The sequence below is a fragment of the Bubalus kerabau genome, chromosome 7 (genome assembly GCF_029407905.1).
Source record: "Bubalus kerabau isolate K-KA32 ecotype Philippines breed swamp buffalo chromosome 7, PCC_UOA_SB_1v2, whole genome shotgun sequence".
Lineage (NCBI taxonomy): Eukaryota > Metazoa > Chordata > Mammalia > Artiodactyla > Bovidae > Bubalus > Bubalus kerabau.
In genome coordinates this window covers 70,681,192-70,706,822 of record NC_073630.1, presented here as the reverse complement: position 1 = coordinate 70,706,822, position 25,631 = coordinate 70,681,192, and the positions used below count along the sequence as shown (strand labels likewise).

General features: G+C 37.4%; 1 protein-coding gene across 4 annotated transcripts in view; it reads left to right on the top strand.

The window, feature by feature from the left end:
* CORIN (corin, serine peptidase) overlaps nt 1–25,631 on the top strand; it is a 268,724-nt gene that overhangs the window by 46,344 nt on the left and 196,749 nt on the right. For all 4 annotated transcript variants that reach the window (XM_055588487.1, XM_055588485.1, XM_055588484.1 and 1 more), the window contains exon 3: nt 2,056–2,256. In XM_055588487.1, coding sequence (XP_055444462.1) covers nt 2,056–2,256 — 201 coding nt within the window. The remainder of the gene's footprint in view (nt 1–2,055; nt 2,257–25,631) is intronic.

Below are 25,631 nucleotides of genomic sequence, written 5' to 3'. Positions count from 1 at the left end.
GCCTTTTTTTTTCTTTAGAAAGTTGTTATTCAAGTCATGTTTCCTGAAAAAGTCAGTGTTTGCTGTTGCTGCTAAATCACTTCAGTCATATCCGACTCTGTGCGACCCCATAGACGGCAGCCCACCAGGCTCCCCCATCCCTGGGATTCTCCAGGCAAGAACACTGGAGTGGGTTGCCATTTCCTTCTCCAGTGCATGAAAGTGAAAAGTGAAAGTGAAGTCGCTCAGTCGTGTCCGATCTTCGCGACCCCATGGACTGCAGCCTACCAGGCTCCTCCGTCCATGGGATTTTCCAGGCAAGAGTACTGGAGTGGGGTGCCATTGTCTTCTCCAAGTCAGTGTTTACAGAATATTTTGGGGTAAAGATGTTATTAACACTTTCAATACTGTGGCTAGGTGAAAAACTTAAAGATGATTAATAAGGCCAGTCATTACAAACAAAATGGTAAGAACAACTGTTGAAGTATTTTGCATGATAAGGAACCCGATTTAAGTGCATCACACAAGGATATGACTGAGGAACTGGCATGTGTTCAAAGTATGTTAACTAAGATGGATACTGATCATAGGGTTAGTGCGATAAGTAAATTGACTTTACAGACCTTATATATTCATCACAGCCACATTAATGGAAATGACATGTCATGTGCAAGAACATCTCTTTATGCCAAACTTAGCAAAGAACAGAGCAAATTAGTAAATTAAAAATAAAATTGTATCTAATTAATTAGTAATTTTTTGCATGAATGTAACACGTATTTTATAGTGATCAAGTCTATTGTATACATTTTTATTTATGATAAATTCTAAATCACTTTGAAAATCAGAATCAATTAAATGAAGTCTTTTCTTTCACCTACTGCATTTAATATGTACTCGTAATCACAGACGGTTTGGGGAGTGTGTTACCTGTACCACATGGTCATGATTTAGCTTTTATACTCCACTGTTTTATTTAGAGTCCTTTGGCAGATGAAACTATTGACCTTCCTTAGCCAGAAAACAGCTGCTTTTCTATTTTGATTTGTAGTTAATGTTTTCCAAGTGTCAAGCACATGTAGAGAAATTTTTTCCATAGACTGATATTAAACATTTTATTTATATTTCTTTTATTTTTAATGGTCCATGAGCTGTTTAGAAAAGTGAAAGCCAGTTAGAGCATTCACTGTAAATGCTTTTAGGGAAAAAAAAAACTCCCTTGGGTATTTGTATAATGGATCAATATCATATTCATTTATTTTAGTGGTATACTCAATCAGAGAGCTGTATTCTGGAAACACTCTGTTGTCTATTTTGACTACGTTAAAAATACATGATCTCTTTCAAAGTTTTCAGATTCTCTGCCTAAAGCCAATGCTAAAGGATTCCCAACAATTTTAGGTTGGGCTCTTTGTTTTGTTCATGAGTAAATACCTTGAGAAAGTGACCAGTTGATAATCTTATTTTAATGCCTGTTTCTTATCATCATGTTTTGTAGTTTCTGGTCAAAGACAAAGATGAGTTAGTTTCTTTTGGTTTTGTTGGAATTGCAGTTACTTTTTGGATTTCAGTAAGTCTTGGTAAATGGTGAGCCCTCTTATTTTTACTATCTACTGAGTGTAGTTCACGGAAAGCTAGTGTCAAATGTGGAGAAATAGAAGGCTGGAGGTATGCTGGCGCTCTTGTCCTCTGTGGCAGGTAGAGATGGAGAGCTGTGTCCTGGGTACAGAGTAGCATAAAATGATGTGTGAAATTTAAACACCATGATAGCAGGAAGCAAACACTAAGATTCCCCATGTTTTATTTGTGGCAAGTCTCAGGTGAGGTGGGCACTAGGAAACCTGGGTGGAGACTGTAGTTTCTAAACCTTTAGTTCTTGAGAAGCGATAGTCTCCTCACAGGGTTATGTGATTTATGGTAGAAGAGATTATGCTTGTCCCAATGATGTGGGTGGATTTGCTGGCCATCATCTTTCTCTTTGCTTGCCCAAGAGGGCAGCTCTAGAGTTTTCCTAATATTTTTTTTTTAATAAATACCTCTAATAATGTCTTAAAATATCTTTTTTTGATCTTTCAGGAACATTAAAAAAGGCCTATTTTAAATCAAATGGGAGTGAACCTTTGGTCACTGATAGTAAAGTCCACGTGTCTGATGTTATTCTTAATACAATTTATAACGACGAGAGCACTGTGACATCTGCTGCCCATCCTACCCAACACATTCCAGCCTGGACTATGGATGCTTCTCTCTCAGCAGACCAAAATCACAGGAACACAAGTAAGTCTGAAGATGTTGAATGCCTGGGCCCTTTAACGTCTGTGGAATCCACAGGTAGATTTTTGAAGCATGGCGACTGGTGCTCTTAATTCACAATCTCTTACTGGTCACACAGCAAAAGCTCTGTTCCCTTATCTGGCGAGCATAGCTGAGTGTCCTCTTTCTAAACATGAAATACCATCAGTTCAGCCATTCAGATAAGGGGACAGAAGTAAGAAATAAAAATGTACCAGTGCCATTCAATGCTTTTGAAGCGTAAAAATCTATGCTGCTTGCATTAGTATAATGGTGTTGATTTTCTCACCTCTGAATGCTTGTGCCTCTGCTTTAAAGTTTTAGGTTACTTTTTTTGAGATGGTTAAGTTAATAAGTAAATTAAGTTACTTACTTTGTTATTGGTACCTTGTAGCAGGTAGCCCAATTCTATGGTTCTAGGTATTTTCACTGTCAGCATCTTTGCCTTAGACGTCTTTGCTACAAACATTTCTGCCTCCTAATTAATTGGACAGCAAAAGAGACACGGATGTATAGAACAGTCTTATGGACTCTGTTGGAGAGGGAGAGGGTGGGAAGATTAGGGAGAATGGCATTGAAACATGTATAATATCATGTATGAAACGAGTTGCCAGTCCAGGTTTGATGCACGATACTGGAATCTTGGGGCTGGTGCACTGGGACGACCCAAGGGATGGTATGGGGAGGGAGGAGGGAGGAGGGTTTAGGATGGGGAACACATGTATACCTGTGGCGGATTCATTTCGATATTTGGCAAAACTAATATAATTTTGTAAAGTTTAAAAATAAAATAAAATTAAAAAAATTGGTTGTAAGTTAACTTTGTCATAAAAGATAAAACAATGAAAAATAAAGGACATTTAAAAAGATTTAATAAAACAAATTAACAAAATTTTAAAAGTTTCATGGCTAAATAAAAAAATTTTGAATACGTTTGAAATATGTGTAGATTCATGGTGACACAGCACAAATAACTGATTTTGTGAGTTGTACCTGGTCTTCAAAGTCTTCTGTTTATAGTATTTTTATATACTTATTTTTTTTTTTTTGGCATGATCATTTCTCTTCACTTGGCATTGGGCTTTTCCTTTTTTGCTAAAATTTGTCCCTTCGTTAAGAGAGGCATCAGTCTCCAAAACCCAGGATGTATATTTGTAACTGAGTTCTGTATTGTATTGTGAAAGTCTTCTACAGTGTTGTGTGTTCTTGGTCACGTGTTTGTTGATAGACTTTCTGAAGTTCTATGGAAAATGTGGGTTCAACTCTGCGCCACTGAGGTCCTCAGCTTCCTCTCCTCCAGTGTAGTGTGTTTCAAAATAAGAAACCATCTTGAAGCAAATCATTGTCGTCTCTCAGCTCAATAAAGCTATCAATATCATCTCTAGCTGAAAGAAATGCTAACACATTTCACTTCGTTGAAAGCATATTGTCAGGCCCCAAATTGTCAACCATTCGTTTATCTTTCATTGCAAAACTGGCATACAGTCAGTCAGTTACATGTGAAAATGTCTGCGACAGAGATGCTTATAGTGAGAATACCAGGCACACGGTTCTGTAATTGAATGCCGAGGAATTTGAGGCTTATCCCCTCATTTGTTTTCCAGGTGTCTATATGTTCTTTCTTGTTTCCCTGTTTTCTCAGCTGTGAGATTTATTTTACTTATTGACTGACGAATAATCATACCTTGAGGAAAATGGCATGTGCAAAACTTCTATTTGAGGACAGATGGAGGTATTTGTCAGTTATTCCAGAAAAAGAGCTGGGAGGGAGAGAGGGAAGACAGAAAGTGTGGAGTTGGGTCTGAGATGGTGGCAGGTGATATGCTCTGGAATGTAACTCTGTCCCTCTCTAGTTCTTTCAGGAAAGTTCCTAACCTTCTAGAATGCTAGTGGGAGTGGATTAGTATGGAAATGACCCAGTCAGTACTCATACATCATAATCAGAGCTCAGTCACTGGTAAAAGGTTTCTCTGCAATGGTCTTGATTTTTACTTTCTGCCTCCTAAAACAGTGTTGTGTGATTGACAAAACCCGTTCATCCCTGATCACATTCCTGTTTGTTGCTACCTCTTTCATCAAAACCTCCAGGGGAGAATCACATCTTGGGTCTAGGAAAGAGTATTTATTTTCATTCTGAGCCAGGAAGGGAAGGATTAAGCTGACTGTTAAGCTATCACAGTATAAGTTTGCCAGCATCTGAAGAAAAGCAGGATTATTCTGTTTCTCTAACCCCAAAGAGTCAGAATGTTTGGATTCTACGGGGCACCAATAGATGTTAACTGTTTCCTATGCTTTGTGTTCACCAGTGATTCCTACAGATTCATATTCATTACCTGACAGTAATACTGCAAACCCAAATTATGCCAGGTAAATTGTATTTTTCTTATGAGTTTAATTTTGAAATTTTTAATATTTTGGTCATGTCTTAAACACCTCATTATTCTTAGTACTGTGTTTTTCAACAGAAGGACAGAAGTAATTTAAGCAAAAATTCAGTCCAGTTAATGTGGTTGCAATTACAGTAGTTGGTATTTTGAAAGTTCCATCATTGTTAAGATTCAAATAGAGATGACAAACATATCCTGAAGAGTAAAGAAATATACGGTCTTATCCTTGTCGCTCAGTTTGGAAGTTTGATGGGAGTCTGTTTGACTCATTTTCTCTTCCTATGGCTGGAACATTGCTTGAGAATATGAACATAATTTGACATGTAAAGGAAATCCAGGTGACATTAAAATGCTTAATTGGAGAAAGGTCAAAACCTTTGAATATGTGTCATTCTGTGTTCTTAATGTATTTGACTGTTAGCCTTGAGCTGTACTGTCTGATCATAAAGACTCTCAATAGACTGTCTATATTAACTAAAATTATTTACTGTAAGGGATTTGATAGTTTATCATGCATTTCAATAATATCACTAGCCTGTGAGTATCAAGCTTTGGACAGTTTTGGGGACATGTTTGAATATTTTCTCTGTGGTTCTTTTTTTAAAAAATTTTATTGAAGTATAATTGATTTACAATGTGTTAATTTCTGCTGTACAGCAAAGTAATTCAGTTATACATATATACACATACTTTTCCATATTCTTTTCTATTATGGTTTACCATAAGGGCATTGAACATAGTTCCCTGTGCTATACAATAGGACCTTGTTTATCTCTCTGTGGCCCTTATAATTAATAAGGTATACAGGACAGATATATACACCGTTTTTCAAGGTATGAAATTGAGGCTTAGGGAAATCAAGTTGATGTATCCAGTGTCACTTGTTTACAAGTCAGTAACCATGGAATTGGGATTCAGATCTTAGGGCTCCTGGACCGGTGTTCTTTCAGGAATATCATGCTTCCTTATTTAATTTCACTGCTTTCTTTGCAATAGCAGGAGCATTTCTGAGCAAATTTTAAGGTCTAGGAGAGTAGAGAAAGTAATCTGCTATGTTTACTGCTTTATTGCCTGTGCTCAATAAAATATTTTTTGAATGAATAAATAGATAAACTACAGTCACTTCAAAAATTTAATATCTGATTACTTTTATTGGTAATGCCTAATCACACTTCTGTATTTGGTATCTGTTTAGTCAATTTTACTTAAAGTAACATTTAATGCTGTGTATCTCTATTAACCGGAGAAGGCAATGGCACCCCACTCCAGCACTCTTGCCTGGAAAATCCCATGGATGAAGGAGCTTGGTGGGCTGCAGTCCATGGGGTCGCACAGAGTTGGACACAACTGAGCGACTTCCCTTTAACTTTTCACTTTCATGCATTGGAGAAGGAAATGGCAACCCACTCCAGTGTTCTTGCCTGGAGAATCCCAGGGATGGGGGAGCCTGGTGGGCTGCCATCTCTGGGGTCGCACAGAGTCGGACACGACTGAAGCGACTTAGTAGCAGCAGCAGCAGCATCTCTATTAACATATAGCAGAGAATTTCCTTTTATTCCCTTAAAAAATTATTCTCTAATTAAAAGTCCTTTTAAGTTTCTGGCATATGTAAAAGCTATTTGAGTCTACTTCAGTCCAAAAATACAGTGGCTAGACATTCTGTCCTATCCAATATCCTGGGTAGAAAAACAAGGGGAGAACTCCTGAAAAAGTACCAGGAAATAGCCTTTCCTAAAGACATTTTCTTTTGGGGGTCCTTAGTATTATACCAAAGCATAGAATACTGCAGTTTGTAAAATTTAATCAGAATACCTCCTATGTTATACTATGCGGCAGAGTTGGGCTTTGTAAATGTGAAATAGGCTTTGTGTGACATCTGTTACATTTGGAGTTTCATCAGTTGCATTTTGAAAATCAGTTGTAATATAGAAAGGTAAAAGGCCCACAGTTATTTTTCATGCTATATTTCAGCAAGGGATTTTCTAGATTGTGTTCTATATGTGGATTTTTATTTTCATCTTTTCTTCTTATATATATTATAAATATTTAAGCAAGGATATATTGAGTTTAAAGGAAAGGGAAAACTCTTTTACCAACCAAGAGCATTTGGGTTAAAAGTAATACGGCACAAAATATAATAACCTATAAGCTCTAATTAGGAATTAGTGACAAGAGTGGGCTAATGTGCTAAAAACGTATTTTGTTCTCTTAGTGTACTTTTTGTTGTGTGTGCACTAAGTCACTTCAGTTATGTCTGACTCTTTGCAATCCCATGGACTGTAGCCCTGCTAGGTTCCTCTGTCCATGGGATTCTCCAAGCAAAGATACTGGAGTGGGTTGCCATTTCCTCCTCCAGGGGATCTTCCCAACCCAGAGATCAAACCTGTATCTCTTATGTCTCCCGCATTGGCAGGCAGGTTCTTTTCCACTAGCACCACCAGGGAAGCCCACTCTTACCTGCTCCTAAATCTTCTACATCAGGTGAAAAATCATCATACTTCTCATTCACTTAGAAAAAATCTTTTTTGAGATATAATCCACATACCATAAAATTTGACCTCTAATATATATAAATCAGGTTTTTTTTTTTTTTTTCCGTGTCAATTGGCTTGTGAGATCTTGGTTTTCCAATGAGGTATTGAATCTGGGCCATGGCAGTGAAAGTACTGAGTCCTAATCACTAGACTGCCAGGGAATTCCTAATAATTGCATATTTTAAAAATGTATTCACAGAATTGTGCAACTATCACCACCACCTAATTTTAGAATATTTTCATCACTGCAAAAAGAGATGCTGTATCCATTATTGCCCATTTCTCTTCTCCTTCAGCCTGTATCCAAAATTAATCTACTTTCTGTCTCTATAGATATGCCTGTTCTGAATATTTCATATAAAGGGCATCATGAAATAAATATGTGGCTTTTGTGACTGGTTTCTCGTATTTTTCCTGAATTTGGGCACAGTGCTGGCCTTCTAGTTTCCCAGGGAATATGTTGGAGCTTTTCAAAGGCCCCTTCAAGCATCTCATTCCCTAGTTTGTCCTTTGAAGTGTTTTGGTCAATCTGTATCCTTGCTGAAGGTAACTATTATGTTAAACAATTACCATAGATTGTTTTCAACTAGTACCCTGAGGATAGAAATGTTTGTGAAGAGAAAGCTCTGAGTTAAATCAAGTGAAGACAAGTGCTGAGCATGAATCCTTTTCAGGGAGCTTCTAGACAAGTTGAATGGTGACAGTTCTCTGGAGACAGCTTTTTGGGGAGCTTCCAACTCATTCTTCCCCCTCCATTTCCTTCTAGTTTGCTGGTTTTCACAGTTACCAGGGTTGTGAAGCCATTGGTTTTCAAGGCTTCTGTGGACCTGAGGAGAGGGTGATGTGAATAGGGCAAGTTGACATGCTACGAAGTTCTTAGTTCTCACTGTGATTCCACCATTTTTCTGGAAACAAATGTTCCTCTAATTAATGCAGACCTTTAGTTAAATTCCAAAGTTCTGAAAAATATGATTTTTGACATTTCCCCCCAGTGTTTTTATTGCTTTTATGGAGAAACAGATTTTTGGAGGATCTTACTGTGCCGTTCTGGAACTGTTTCCTAACCCTGCTTTTATCTTCCTTAACTACTCTATTGCCTCTTTTGCATGTCCTCCAACATTGACAGTTGATTTTTCTTCTTTTTATGATAAATAAGTATGATCACATTATATATTATTTTAAAATGGAAGATTTTCTTCTCCCCCTTTTTTGAATAAATCACTTCATTTCTTCTTCCTTTTGCATCATATTACCCTATTTCTGCCCACAGTTAACCCATGTTACCCTAGTGTATATGATTTTGTGATTTTCTCTATGCTCATACAGTCATATAAACATATATACTCAAATGTGTATACAGAATAACATATACCCTGGAGTGTTTCTGTCTTGAGAAATGGAATATTTCGTGCCATATCAGTAAACAAAGGATGTCACTGTCATGAGTGATTGCAGCCACCACCCATGGTGAGTTAGTAAACCCTGAAGGAACTCAGGAAGGAACGAATACCTGCCGCCTAGCAACTATGAGACTGTAGCCACTCCGTACAGTGAGCCCTGAGGAAACACAGGATGTGAAAACACAGGACACCGGCCCCATATAGGTGAGGTGCATGTGAAAGGAATGATTTCAGTGAGCCCAGACTCTTGCATTTTCTCATATATAGAAAAGCACTAAATTCCTTAACTAGACATCTGGTTTTCTTTAATTAACAATAATCTTTTGACATTCAGACTACCTGCTCTTTGTTGGAAAACTCCTATATAATGCTGAGTCAGACATGGGACTGAGCAGCTAACACTTTCATGCTTCTTCACCTCCGCACCTCATCAGAGCAGTTCTATTAGAGTTACTTGAGATGCTACCTCCTGGGCTTGAAGTCCTAAAAATTCCTGCCAAGTAAAACATAACTTTCAACTTTTAGGTTGTGAATATTTTTTAAGTCTAACTCATTTTTGTTTTTCAAAAAAATGAGATCACATTTATTACATACAATTTTATATATAATGTTTTTCTCACTCAAGGATACTTCATGTAGGACTTCCCTAGTGGTCCAAGGGTTAAGAATCTCTCTGCCAGTGCAGGGGACACAGGTTTGATCCCTGGTCTGGAAAGATTCCACATGCCACAGTGGCGCCACACCTATGCACCGCAACTGCTGAGCCCATGCTCTAGAGCCCATTCTTCACAATAAGAGAAGCTGCCACAGTGAGAAGCCTGTGCACCACATCTAGGGGTAGCCCCAGTGCAGCAACAAAGACCCAGCACAGCCAAATAAAATGAATTTTCAAAAAAGAATACTTGATGTAAGTATCTCCAAGACAGTGATTTAGCTCTAATTCATTATGACAATGAATAACATTCTGTACTGGCATTACACCATAATTTATTTCAACCATTCTCCTAACAATGACATTCACCTTATATACATATGTTTCTCCTCAATGAACTATATAGCCTCTCTTCTGAAGATAAAATGACTTGGATCATGACAGTGAAGCAACAGTGATTTATTAACACTGATAACTCTGTACCAAAATGCCCTAAACACGCACTCTGAATTTGCTGAGTGTAGAAAGTTTATACACCAATCAAAAACCTTAAGCTTATTTTTCTTCCTAGTTTTCTAACACAGTATTAGCTTGAAAGTGAGTTCTGCAAGAATATGAAGCTAAGAGAATCAGAGCAAGATCTGAAATTATACTTGGATGACTCTGCATCAGGAAGCTATCCAAACGGGTAATATGGGGAGAGGGGGTCTAATTAGACATCCAAAATCACATAAAGTCCCTTCTCCTTTTCCCCTGACATTTTCTAATCCTGCCAGAGTGGAATCCTGGATGTCTTCTTTATATTCTTTGGAGGTCATTTTTGCTGTCCTTAGAGTCACGTCGGAGAAGGCAATGGCAACCCACTCCAGTACTCTTGCCTGGAAAATCCCATGGACGGAGGAGCCTGGTAGGTTGCTAAGAGTTGGACACGACAGAGAGACTTCACTTTCACTTTTCACTTTCATGCATTGGAGAAGGAAATGGCAACCCACTCCAGTGTTCTTGCCTGGAGAATCCCAGGGACGGGGGAGCCTGGTGGGCTGCCGTCTATGGGGTCGCACAGAGTCAGACATGACTGAAGTGACTTAGCAGCAGCAGCAGCAGCAGCAGAGTCACATACCCACACCTCTGTAGATTACTGACTGTAGGTTATTGTGCAGTTTGGAGGGAGAATTTGTGCTTATATGTAAATGTGGATGGGTCAATGGCTTATCGTTCTTCTGTTGTTTCTTGGACAGTATTTCTCTATCTGGGGCCTGAGGAACCTCACATGTTTTCTGGGGGATCAAAGAATTCTCTATAAGAATTTCTTAAATGTAGGCTTCTATTTCAATGATAAAAAGTAGTTATTGTACACCTATTCTTGATAACCTGGATAACTGTCTTATAACAAGTACTGATATGAAATTTTGGTGCCTGTATTTGAGCTTCTATTTATGATAAAGTTGCTGCTAAGCTTTATTTCTTAGACATTTGTCCAGCCTTTAAGAAAGGAACAGAAGCAGGTTTGAGAGTCTTCTCAATTGTGGAACTAAAGTATATACTGGCATGTTGTAGAAAGGATGCCTTTGTGGCAGTTAAAATAGAGGAAAACTGACTTACTCAGTGGGGATACATGGTAGCATAAGCTTCCTAAATACAGGAGAATTTGTGCTTTAGGAGTTAGCACCATATTCATAATGTTTTAACAGAGCTGCTGCTGCTGCTGCTGCTAAGTCGCTTCAGTCGTGTCCGACTCTGTGCGACCGCATAGCCCGTAGCCCACCAGGCTCCCCCGTCCCTGGGATTCTCCAGGCAAGAACACTGGAGTGGGTTGCCATTTCCTTCTCCAATGCATGAAAGTGAAAAGTGAAAGGGAAGTCGCTCAGTCGTGTCCGACTCTTAGCGACCCCATGGACTGCAGCCCACCAGGCTCCTCCGTCCATGGGATTTTCCAGGCAAGAGTACTGGAGTGGGGTGCCATTGCCTTCTCCTTTAGCAGAGCACTGTTAACATTAATTCATTAATGTAATTAACTTAAATCTTACTAGTTTTGTAGTTTCATTTCTATTTAGTTTATATATATTGACTTTATTGCATGTTAGATCTATAGGTATAAAGGGGTTTATATTTAATTTTTATGTATACCTGCATAACTTTCTCTCTGTGAAAAAGCCTGTACAATTCTTCAACTTGTCAGATACTGCTCTAGGGTACCTGAATTCTTGCTGTTTGTGACATATTCTCTGGAAAAGCAGTGATACTCTACAGCAGAGCTTCTTAACATTTTTGTGCCAGGGACTCCTTTGACAATCTGGTCAAGCTTATAGTTGCTTTCTCAGATAATTCTTTGATGCTTAAAGCATACCACACAGAATCATAAAGAAAAGCAATTTTATGAAAATCTAGTTATCAAAATATAAATATAAATTCATGATATAGTAATATATGTTTATTTTTTAACACATTAAATAATGATATCTAGCCTAGGTCAATAACTGTAATTTTATAACATGGACAAGCATACATAATACTTTGAAATGTCTGTAATAAGTCTATGTTGATATGAAAACAGTTTTGATGTCTAATTTGTTTTTCTGATTGTTGTCTACATTGATAATTTAAGTAAGCTAAATTTCATTTGAAGCTTATTGGAAATAGAGCTAATATTTTTCCCCTGTCCAATTTCTTCATAGACAGCAATTTTCTTCTAACTGAAGTATAGTTGTTTTTAAATATTGTTTAAGGTGTACAGAGAAGTGATTCGGTTGTATATATATATATATGTATGTAAATATGTATATATTCTTTTTGATCCTTTTCTATTATAATTCATTATGTTATAGAATATAGTTGCCTGGGTTATACAGTAAATCCTTCTTTATTTTATATATGGGAGTGTGCACCTGTTAATCCTATACTCCCAGTTTATCCCCCTACCCCTTTGGTAACCATATGCTTCTTTTCTATGTCTGTGGATCTGTTTCTATTTTGTAAATAAGTTCATTTGTAATATTATTAGATTCTACATATAAGTGATATATAATATTATCTTTGTCTGACTTACTTTACTTAGTATGATAATCTCTAGGTCCATTCATGTTGCTTCAAATAACATTACTCCATTCTTTTTTATGTCTGAATAATATTCCACTGTATGTATATGTGTGTGTATGTATGTATGTATATATATATCACATCTTCTTTAGCCATTCATCTGTTGATGTACACTTAGATTGCTTCCATGTCTTGGCTGTTGTAAATAATGCTGCTTTAAACATTGGGTGCACATATATTTTTGTATTAGAGCTTTCATTTTTTCCAGATATATGCCTGGGAGGGGGATTGACAGCAAAAATTTTATGCATGAAACCATTGAGGTCTTTGGATTATAATTAAGAACATATGCTTTAGAGGAAATAAGTGGATTTTTTTGTTTTGTTTTGTTTTTTTAGTACTTGAGAGAGTCTGAGATCTGCCTAAGCTACTTCATTAGGAATTTGCTACTTTCAAAATTTACTGTAGTCATGACCCTGGACCCCATCCCTTATGTGCTCTGCTGGCCACCAATGTTAGACTCCAAGCTTCAAGTATAGTTGGTTGCTCTCTCCATATACTAAATTATGTTCTTTAGGCTTAAAGGACAGTTATGAGATTCAGACACGGGTTCTGGCTACTATCAACATCCAAGCAAGAACAACTGAAGCATTTAAATAATTTTTGCCTGCTTATCTGGTTGGCGTGGTAGTGTTCTAATAAAGACCTCCTTAATTTTTAGGAGAGGGAGAAAGGAAATTTGAATATAGGGATGGACTCCTTTTTTTTCCCTCCCCACTCTCCTTTCCTTCTTCCTCATTCAATCTGTAGAGGACTCTGTCCCTGGGATGTATTGGGTTCCTCCCAGAGAGAGCAAACTCAGTCTTTGCAGAACTAGGGTTTTGAAAGGGATGATGGAACAGTGCCTGGTTCACTCTCCTTCGGCTCCAGTCCTTGGTTCACTCTCCTTTGGCTACAATCCCATTCCTCCCATTGCAAAGATTTCTGGGCAAGACTTCCAGACCCCTTCTCCAAAATGAATCCTGCAGTCCTCCACAGTGACATCTGCCTGCAAAGGTAATGTGCCTATAATACACTATTACAGCAAACAAGAGTTAGAGTTAAATTGCCACTTCAAAAAGGCTTTTGGTTCCTCTTCAGGAACAACAGCCCCATACATTTGATCCATGCAGAGAAAAAAAAAAAGTAGCATACTGATAACAGCATTACAAAAACAGTCCTGATCAAATCCAAGGACAAAAATGATCTTTTAAAAGCCAAATTTGCATGTACAAGTTTTATTTCAAAGTGTGTAATTTAATTTACTCCATGATTCTGAAAGCAAATTGGCACTGTATGTATTCTTTTGCCTGAATCGCTCAATTTGCTATCTCAGGTTTCTAGTCTTTGTACAGCTGTGTGTTGAGAGCAAGAAACCCATCAGCAGGAATCTGTTTGCTGTTACTTGTGCCTTTGGAGACTATGCCTTTTCACTTACTTATAGTTGAAATGAATATGGTAATGACTTTTCCAAGCCAAAAGCTTTGCATCAATTTACATGTGATGCAAACCATTCCTTGTCTCTCAGTGTTAACATATTTTATTTTTTGCTGCTGTGCATCATTAATACTTGCAGGAGGTGTTTAACTGATAAAACTTACAGTACTTGTTTGTGATTATTTTAATTGGTGTAATCTCATTCTGACACCAGCGTACCAAGTCTTGTAAGACACCAGTATCTTACAAGCTTTGTGAGACATCTCAATTTCTGAGAGGCTATGTTAATACTAGGAATCACCATTGGCTCTTAAACAGCTATTTTTGGGTGCCAAGCTCTGAGGTTTGGTTCTGTAGAGTATAATGGTGGATCAGATAGAAATCCTGTCCTCACCTTTTAAAAAAATTGATTCTAATGCCTTTAAAATTATCTGAAAATCAGAAATACATGAAAGAGATTACTGCGGCTGCTGCTAAGTCGCTTCAGTTGTGTCTGACTCTGTGCGACCCTATGGACGGCAGCCCACCAGGCTCCTCTGTCCCTGGGATTCCCCAGGCAAGAATACTGGAGTGGGTTGCCATTCCCTTCTAAAAAAAAAAAAAACATAAAAAAAAAAAAAGAAAGAAATCCTGTCCTCAAGTTGCCAATTGTCTAGTAACTGCCTTGAGACATGAACATTTTATTTATAACCTGAGAAATTCATAAGGGAGGTTAAGAGAATAAAGAAGACATAATTCATTTCAACTGTTAATTCTTTAAAAGACAAGATTGCTAATTCATACCACTTTTTTCTACAATAAATCTTTCTTCAAAACATCATCAAGTTTTACTTACAGTTATAAAAGTTTTATTTTGAAGGTCTGTCATGGATTTTCCATTTTTAATCAGGTTATACTGTTTCATTCTTAGATTCAAAAACATAATATAATTTTTAGATACATTGAATAGAGTCTTTTGTTTTCAGTTTTATGGATGGCCCACTATGCTTTTACAGGTACTAATGAGAATTTTGCATGCTAAGTCGCTTCAGTCGTGTCTGACTCTGTGCGACCCCATGGATGGAAGCTCACCAGGCTCCCCTGTCCACAGGATTCTCCAGGCAAGAATACTGGAGTGGGTTGCCATTTCCTTCTCCAAAATGAGAATTTCATCATCTCAGAAAATGGGAGATCTGGAATTCTATAATTCTCTCCTTGAAATTGCTTTCCAATTTTTCCATTGTTTATTAAGGGCAGAGGGTTAGTTTCTTCTGTGGTTATATGTTCATAGATACGCACTAGACAAAGGCCTCTAGGATATACGTTTCAGAAGACTGATGATGATCAGTCTTATGGTTATTAAGCCACAGACCATGTTACCATATTATGTGTCCTTGAAAGTCAACAAAAATGGAAAATGTTAATAGGGGAGGGTTGGTTATGGGAGGGAAAAGAAGACCTTAAATCAGAAGTCTTTGCTTGTTCTAGAGTTTGGGGGCTTGCCAAGTGGTCATATTGTGGCTGACCATAAGAGGCAGTGAGACAGGTGAGGTAGTGAGACATGGGGACACCATCATTATTCAGTAGGGACCTGTCACCCCTTCCTTATCTATTATTCCTCCTTTTTGGAATGGGAAGGCTCCCCCCCATGCCTGTCCCCCCTATGCCTCTCACCCAATTTTGTTTTAGAATCACATAATTTGTCTAGTTTCACACATTGATAGCTGAAGAGGAATTTTGCCTGAGGATCAATTATATCTTGAGTCTCACCCATATTTAGATGATTTAGATGAGACTTTAGATTTCTGTGTGTATGTGTTTTCTCTTCCTTATGATTTTCTTTTTATAAAATTTTTTTTTAATTGGAGGATAATTGCTTTACGATGTTGTCTTGGTTTCTACCATACATCAACATGAATCTGCCATAGGTATATATGTTCCCTCCGTCTTGAATCTCCCTGTCACCTCCCACCCCAACCCACCCCTCTAGGTTATCACAGAGCACCAGGTTGAGTTTCATGTGTTATACAGCAACTTCCCATTAGTCATTATTTTACAGATGGTAATGTATATATTTCAATGCTACTCTATCAATTCATCCCATCCTGTTCTGCCCCTGCTGTGTCAATAGTCTGAGTTAAGTCTTCATGTCTGAGTAAGTCATAAGTCTCTGTCTGAGTAAGACTTTAGATTTTGATGCTGAAATGACTTAAGACTTTTGAACTGTTGGGATGAAGTGAATACATTTACTTGTGGGAAGGACAATGAGTTTTGGGGAGCCAGGGTTAGAATATTATCAATTGAGTGTACGACAAACCTAAACAGTGTATTAAAAAAGCAGAGACATCACTTTGATGACAAAGGTCTGTATAGTCAAAGCTATGGCTTTTCTAGTAGTCATGTACAGATGTGAGAGTTGGACCATAAAGAAGGCTGACCACTGAAGAATTAATGCTTTTGAGTTGTGCTGGAGAAGACTCTTGAGAGTCCCTTGGACTGCAAGGAGATCAAACCAGTCAATCCTAAAGGAAATCAATCCTGAATATTCATTGGAAGGACTGATGCTGAAGCTCTAATACTTTGGCCAGCTAATGCAAAGAGCCAACTTATTGGAAAAGATCCTGATGCTTGGAAAGATTGAGGGCAGTAGAAGAGGGTGACAGAGGATGAGATGGTTGAATGGTATCACCGACTCAATGGGCATGAATTTGGGCAAACTCCAGGAGATAGTGAAGGACAGAGAAGCCTAGTGTGCTGCAGTTCATGGAGTCTCAAAGAGTTGGACATGACTTAGTGACTGAACAACAACATTCTTCCAATATTTCATATATTGAGGCCCTGGCCCCTGATATACTTGTGATCATTTATATGTCTTCCCTGGAAAAATGTTTATTCAGGTCCTCTGCCTATTTTGAAATTGGATTATTAAAGATTTTTGGGGGCTGAGTTGGATGAGCTCTTTATGTATTTTAATTATTAATCCTTTTGCCAGATATATGATTTGCAAATATGTTCTCCTATTCCATCCATTATCTTTTCAAACTTTTTAGTTTGATGTAGTTCCATTTGTTTTTTTAGCTGTTGTTGCCTGTATTTTGGCATCTTATCAAAAAAATCATTGCCAAGACCAATGTCAAGGGGCTTTTTTCATGTTTTTTTCTGAGATGTTTCATGGTTTCAGGTCTTACATTTACATCTTTAATCCATTTCAAGATTCCATTAGGTAGTCTTATTATTATATTGGGGTTGTTATTTTGGAACTGTTTGCACATTTTAGGAGAAAACAAATAAGTATTTATATTCATGATTTTAGGAACCAGCATTTTCAACATAAAAGAGGTATAAATATAAAAACAAATTAAAAGCCTGTAACCTTAATGCAGATGACACCACTCTTATGGCAGAAAGTGAAGAGGAACTAAAAAGCCTCTTGATGAAAGTGAAAGTGGAGAGTGAAAATGTTGGCTTAAAGCTCAACATTCAGAAAACGAAGATCATGGCATCAGGTCCCATCACTTCATGGGAAATAGATGGGGAAACAGTGGAAACAGTGTCAGACTTTATTTTTCTGGGCTCCAAAATCACTACAGATGGTGACTGCAGCCATGAAATTAAAAGACGCTTACTCCTTGGAAGGAAAGTTATGACCAACCTAGATAGCATATTCAAAAGCAGAGACATTACTTTGCCAACAAAGGTCCGTCTAGTCAAGGCTATGGTTTTTCCTGTGGTCATGTATGGATGTGAGAGTTGGACTGTGAAGAAGGGTGAGCACCGAAGAATTGATGCTTTTGAACTGTGGTGTTGGAGAAGACTCTTGAGAGTGCCTTGGACTGCAAGGAGATCCAACCAGTCCATTCTGAAGGAGATCAGCCCTGGGATTTCTTTGGAAGGAATGATGCTGAAGCTGAAACTCCAGTACTTTGGCCACCTCATGCGAAGAGTTGACTCATTGGAAAAGACTCTGATGCTGAGAGGGATTGGGGGCAAGAGGAGAAGGGGACGGCAGAGGATGAGATGGCTGGATGGCATCACTGACTCGATGGACGTGAGTCTCAGTGAACTCCGGGAGTTGGTGATGGACAGGGAGGCCTGGTGTGCTGCAATTCATGGGGTTGCAAAGAGTTGGACGCGACTGAGTGACTGATCTGAACCTTAATTTTGAGTCAGTAATGTCAGTATAAATTCAGTATGTTTTTTTCTCTTTTAAAAATATATACTAGTTTATCTCAGTTTACCACAAAAAGTCTTTAAAAAGTGGCAGCCCATGAACAATGAACACATCTGATGGCTAGTTATTGAAGAATTGTATTTTTTTCCAAAAATTAATATTTATTAACCAAATGTTACGTGTTTTTTTTTAATTTTTACATTTTATGTTCAACATTCAGTCTTAAAATGAAAAGTCATTTTGACATTTTTTAACTATTAAACTGGCTTAGTTTATATATATTTTGATATTCATGATTCTGATGTCATAATGAGATATGGTTTCCCTTTTCATATGCAAACTAACTTACTCCTTCATTTCAGGAAAAAAAATATAACATCTTTCAAGTCTTTTCTCTTCCACTTTTGGGTTCTTGAATTCAGAACATTTTTTTTGTTGCATTGTTGTCTTCCTTATGTTTATCTTCTTAATTATGCTCATAATGATTATCATTAGTTTCTTTAATTTTTACATACTATTTCTAAATATTCTTAATATTAAATTAATTTTTTTAGTATTACAGTCTCATTTTCTTTTATTCCAGCCTTTTTTTCTTGTGTCTTTATGTTCCTGTTTTGATAAACTCATTTTCTTATTGCTTTCTTATAACACATAGCAGTTTTTAAAGGTCTGTGTTTTTTGTTTTTGTATTATGTTTTCTTTCCTTTGGATTTTTAATCAGTCTTTTGTTCTTCTTCCCCCTCTTCCTCTTAATCCATCCTATGTTGGATAAATGTGCAATCATTAAAAATAATGTTGTGGAAGTATACATACTGATATGTAGAAATGTCAAGACCTATTAGTAAATAAGCAGGCTGTTGAATAGTATGCACATTGAATATGTACAATGAATTGTAATGTTAAATATATTCATGTTAAATATATATGATATATAGTTTGAAAGAAAAAGACTAGTAAAATAAGTCAAATTTTAATAAGTATTGCAGTATATACCCTATATGAAAACCCTTAAGTAGATACTATTAATACCCCCATGTTACAGTAAAGAAATGAATGTTGAGAGAGTTTAAATATCATCTGTAAAGATAGTAAGGAAGCTGGCAGATGTAATTAGGTTATTTGACTTCAGTAATTATCTATATCTAAATTTTTGCTGTGGTTATTTCTGAGCCGTAGTACTATAGGTAACTTCTTTTTAAGAAAACAACTTTTTAAATTTGGCTACACAAGGTCCTAGTTGCCGCATGCAGGGTCCTAGTTGCGGCATGTGGGATCCGGTTCTCTGACCAGGGATCAAGGCTAGGCCTGCTGCATTGGGAGCACGGAGTCTTAGCCACTGGACCACCAGGGAGTCCCTATTGTTAACTTTTTATATTCTTCTTTGCACTGCTCTGTATTTCCCATATCTTTCACCTTTTGCAAGCACTTATGGCCTTATAATAAAATAAATATCTACTAAAGACTCTAAACAATAGTATGTACTGACTAAATAGTGATATCACCATAAGTCTTTTAAAATAAATTTCCACTTCTGCTTACCTCATTTCGTGGCTAAATTACATAGATAGTTTTGCATATGTTATTTAATATAAAATCTTAATTGATTTACATAGGATATGGAAATATAAGAAACAAATATAGTTTACAATTCTGAAGTCAGATAATTCAATAATATGATTTAAGTTATATCATTTTCTCTCTTAGTTCCTTTGTGCATCCAAAGTATAGGGTTTCTTTCTTTTTGTTTTTTTTTTTTTCAAATTTCAAAATTTGGAGGATACTTTTATTTTTCTCTATTGTTGAGCAAATAAGGCAGTAAGCCCTAGGTTTCTGGTTTCTATCGGAACAAATACTGTAGCCAATGGTGCACAACTTCCAAAATTTTGAGACAATTTAAAGAAATCTTTAACAAAGAAGGCTCTTATACTTTTTTTCAATATTATAAGAGATTTCAAATATACATACTATGATAATCAACATAACTTCTTACATCCTGCTAGTAATAACTTCTTTCTGGGTACTTTTCTTTCTGCTACTTCTTTCTGGATCTGTCCTTAATTAAATATACTTCTTGGAAGTTCTTTCAGTGGAATTTTTCTAGTTTTTGTCTAAAATTACCTTATTTAACCCTCAATATTATGGTTTAATTACAGAATTCTAGATCAATGTTTTTTTTTTTCACCCATCAACTTAAAACAATTTATTTTACATCTGTACTCTTGTGATGCCATCAGAAGCTTTAATGCAAATTTAATTTTTATCTCTTTGTAGGCAACTTGCCTTTTGTCTTTGGAATCTTAAAAAAAATTTTTTTTTTGCATTTTCTGGTTTCACTGAAGTGAATATATTGTAGATTTCTTTTTTAAATTGAAGTATAGTTAATTTATAATGTTGTGTTAGTTTCAGGTGTACAGCAAAGTGATTCAGTTCTGTCTCTCTGTCTGCTTCCCTTCTCTCTATAATAAATATATATATTCTTTTCCATTGTAAGTTATTGTTGTTGTTGTTCAGTCACACAGTCATGTTTGACTGCTTGTGACACTATGGACTGCAGCAGGCCAGGCCTCTCTGTCTCTCACCATCTCCTGGAGTTTGCCCAAGTTCACTTTCATTGCATCAGTGATGCTGTCCAGCTGTCTCATCCTGACGCCCTCTTCTCCTTCTGCTCTCAATCTTTCCCAGCATCAGGGACTTTTGAAATTAGTCATCTGCTGGTATCAGATGACCAAAATACAGGAGCTTCTGCTTATAGGTTATCTAATAACCTATTAGATATTAAATAGTTCCCTGTGCTCTGCAGTAAATCCTTGTTGTTTATCTGTTTTATAGATAGCAGTGTGTATACGTTAATCCCAAACTCCTAATTTATCTCTCTTTCCTCTATCCCAACTATCCCTTTTGGTAATCGTACATTTATTTTTTTGTGTCTGTAAGTCTCTTTCTATTCTTATAAATAAGTTCATTTATATCATTTTTTAAGATCCCACATGTAAGTGATGTCATATATTATTAAAATTTGGATTTCTTTGTCTGACTTACTTCACTTAATATGATAAGCTCTAGGTCTATCCATATTGCTGCAAATGGCATTATTTCATTCTTTTTAATGGCTGCATAATATTCCATTGTATATATACCACATCTTCTTTTATTGTTCAACTGTCGATGGACACTTAGGTTGTTTCCATATCTTGGTTTTTGTAAATAGCTGTACTATGAGCACTGGGGTGCATTTATCTTTTTGAATTAGAGTTTTCTCTGGGTATATGCCCAGAAGTGGGTTTGCTGAAACATATGGCAACTCATCTTTATCAATACTTTTTTAAGGAACCTCCATGCTGTTCTATATATGACTTCACCAATTTACATTCCCACCAACAGTACACAGGGGTTCCCTTTTCTTCATGCTCTCTCCAGGGTTTATTATTGTATATTTCTTTTTGTTTGTCTTGTTTACAAGGTATGCTTCTTGAATCTGAGGATTCAGGTCTTCAGTTTGCGAGCATTCTCAGCTATTAATTCTGTGACTGTATCCTCACTCCTGACTTTTCTTTTCTCTCTTTCTGGAACTCTAATTATTCTTATGTAGGACATTCTCATTCATCCTCTATAAATCTTTGTGCTGAATTCTTTTGTATTTTCTCAGATTTATTTTCTATTCTCAAGTTCTTTCTTCAGCGGTATCTAATTCAGCGGTATTCTGTTTTAATCTGTTAACTGAGTTAAAAAAGTTTTTTTTAATTGAAGGATAATTGCTTTACAGAATTTCATTGTGAAATGAATTGTTGAATTCATTCATTCTCAACATGAATGAATGAGAGAATGAAATTCATTCTCAACATGAATCAGCCATAGGTATACATATGTCCCCTCCCTCTTGAATATCCCTTCCATATAACTCTCCATCCCACCCCTCTAGGGTGATACAGAATCCCTGTCTAAGTTTCCTGAGACATACAGCAAATTCCCGTTGGCTATCTATTTTACATATGGTAATGTAAGTTTCCATGTTACTATCTCCATACATCTCACCCTCCCCACCCTCTCCCCATGTCTGTAAGTCTGGTCTCTATGTCTGTTTCTTCATTGCTACCTTGCAAATAAATTCTTTGGTACCATCCTTCTAGATTCCATATATATGCATTAATATATGATATTTATCTTTCTTTTTCTGAATTACTTCACTCGGGACGGGGAAGCTTGGTGGGCTGCCGTCTATGGGGTCGCATAGAGTCGGACACGACTGAAGCGACTTAGCAGCAGCAGCAGCAGTTTCATCCACCTCATTAGAATTGACTCAAATGCATTCCTTTTTATGGCTGAGTAATATTCCATTGTGTATATGTTCCACAACTTCTTTCAATGGACATCTAGGTTGCTTCCATGTTCTGGCTATTGTAAAGAATTCTGCAATGAACACTGGGGTACATGTGTCTTTTTCAATTTTGGTTTCCTCAGGGTATATGCCTAGGAGTGGGATTGCTGGGTCATATGGTGGTTTTATTCCTAGTTTTTAAAGGAATCTCCATACCATCTTCCATTGTGGCTATATCAATTTACATTCCCACCAACATTGCAAGAGCATTCCTTTTTCTCCACACCCTCTCCAGCATTTATTGTTTGCAGACTTTTGGATAATGGCCATTCTCACCAGTGTGAGGTGATGTCTCATTGTAGTTTTGATTTGCATTTCTTTAATAATGATCAATATTGAGCATCTTTTCATGTGTGTGTTAGCCATCTGTGTGTCTTCTTTGGAGAAATGTCTTTTGAGGTCTTTCCCCCACTTTTTGATTGGGTTATTTGTTTTTCTGGTATTGAGTTGTATGTGCTGCTTGTCAGTTCAGTCCAGTCACTCAGTCATGTCCTACTCTTTGCAACCCCAGGAACTGCAGCATGCCAGGCCTCCCTGTCCATCACCAACTCCCAGAGTTTACCCAAACTCACGTCCATTGAATCAGTGATGCCATCCAACCATCTCATTTTCTGTATTCCCCTTCTCCTCCTGCCCTCAATCTTTCCCAGCATCAGGGTCTTTTCAAATGAGTCAGCTCTTCACATCAGGTGGCCAAAGTATTGGAATTTCAGCTTTAGCATCAGTCCTTCCAATATATACCCAGGACTGATCTCGTTTAGGATGGACTGGTTGGATCTCCTTTCAGTCCAGGGGACTCTCAAGAGTCTTCTCCAACACCACAGTTCAAAAGCATCCATTCTTCCGCACTCAGCTTTCTTCACAGTCCAACTCTCACATGCATACGTGACTACTGGAAAAACCATAGCCTTGACTAGACGAAGCTTTGTTGGCAAAGTAATGTCTCTGCTTTTGAATATGCTATCTAGGTTGGTCATAACTTTCCTTCCAAGGAGTAAGAATCTTTTAATGTCATGGCTGCAATCACCATCTGCAGTGATTCTGGAGCCCAGAAAAATAAAGTCTGACACTGTTTCCACTGTTTCCCCATCTATTTGCCATGAAGTGATGGGACCGGATGCCATGATCTCCGTTTTCTGAATGTTGAGCTTTAAGCCAACTTTTTAACTCTCTCAGGTTCATCAAGAGGCTCTTTAGTTCTTCACTTTCTGCCATAAGGGTGGTATCATCTGCATATCTGAGGTTATTGATATTTCTCCCAGCAATCTTGATTCCAGCTTGTGCTTCCTCCAGCCCAGCGTTTCTCATGACGTACTCTGCATAGAAGTTAAATAAGCAGGGTGACAATATACAGCCTTGACGTACTCCTTTTCCTATTTGGAACCAGTCTGTTGTTCCATGTCCAGTTCTAACTGTTGCTTACTGACCTGCATACAGGTTTCTCAAGAGGCATATTTTGGAAATTAATCCTTTGTCAGTTGTTTCATTTGCTATTATTTTCTCCCATTCTGAGGGTTGTCTTTTTACCTTGTTTATAGTTTCCTTTGCTGTGCAAAAGCTTTTAAGTTTACTCAGGTCCCACTTGTTTACATTTATTTTTATTTCCATTACTCTTGGAAGTGGGTCATAAAGGATTGCCTTGATTTATGTCATTGAGTGTTCTGCCTGTGTTTTCCTGTAAGAGTTTTATAGTTTCTGGTCTTACATTTAGGTCTTTAATGCATTTTGAGTTTATCTTTCTGTATGGTGTTAGGAAGTGTTCTAATTTCATTCTTTTACATGTAGCTGTCCAGTTTTCCTAGCACCACTTATTGAAGAGGCTGTCTTTTCCCCATTGTGTATTCTTGCCTCCTTTGTCAAAAATAAGGTACCCATAGGTTCATCGGTTTATTTCTGGGCTTTCTATCTTTTTTCCATTGGTCTATAGTTCTGTTTTTGTGCCAGTTCTATACTGTCTTGATGACTATAGCTTTGTAGTATGATCTGAAGTCAGGAAGATTGATTCCTCCAGCTCCATTTTTCTTTCTCAAGACTGCTTTGGCTATTTGGGGTCATTTGTGTTTCCATATGAATTGAGTTCACTGAGTTTTAAATCATAATATCCACCTTTGCACAGTGACAGTTTCATAGCCAGGGACATTTATCTGAGATGTGATTATTGCTAATTCAGTTATAATATTCATACATACTTTTTATTTCTAGAGATTCTACTTGGTTTCTTTTTCAGTCTTCCAGATCTTTATTTATAGTGTGTCATTCTTTTCAAATGGTTTCAATTACTACATTTTTGTCTTTAGTTGTTTTATTTATTCTTGCTTAATAGCCTCTGTCAGATTGTTCAATTGTCTGAAGTTCTCCACTTTAGTTATTGTTGCTGATTGTCACTAATGACTTCTTATTCTTTCCTCAAGTGAATTGTTTTCTGTTTATTTTATGACTTTGGATTATAAACTTTTTGGATTCAGGGCATGTCACTTAGGACAATTTTGTGTTTGGTTTGGCTAGTCATCCCAAGATGTCACTGTCCCAGGGCCAATTTTTATGCTAATTTTTGGCTTGGGGGATTCTTGAATCACACATGTAGTGGTAAATTCAAATCCATGGGAGCTCCAGAGTTGTATTAAGAAGAGCCCAAAGAAAGGTTTTTGTTTCAAACCAGATTCTAGGCAGTCAGAGATTCTCCCTGATCATATAGCTGAGCTAGTTGAAAGTGAAAGTTGCTCAGTTATGTCCGACTATTTGTAACCCCTTGGACTAGACCATGGAATTCTCCAGGCCAGATTACTGGAGTGGGTAGCCTTTCCCTTCTCCAGGAGATCTTCCAAACCCAGGGATGGAACCCAGGTCTCCTACATTGGAGGTGGATCCTCTACTAGCTGAACCACCAGGGAAGCCCAAGAATACTGGAGTGGGTAGCCTATCCCTTCTCCAGTGAATCTTCACTACTCAGGAATCAAACTGGGGTCTCCAGCTTTGCAGTCAGATTCTTTACCAGCTGAGCTACCAGGGAAGCCCTAGATTTTGTGGTTAGTGTGATCTGTTATGCATGTGTGCTAAGTCACTTAAGCCATGTCTGACTCTTTGCAACCCCATGAACTGTAGCCTACCAGGCTCCGCTGTCCATGGGATTCTCCAGGCAGAATTATTGCAATGGGTTGCCCTGCCCTTCTCCAGGGGATCTGCCCAACCAAAGGATTGAACCCGCGTCTCTTACATTACATTACCACATCTCCTGCATTGGCAGGTGGGTTCTTTACCACTAGCGCTACCTGGGAGTTCTTGCTTTTTGTGGGGGTCTCGATTCCTATTTGTACTTCCTATGGACTCAACATCTGCTGGATCAAGGAAAA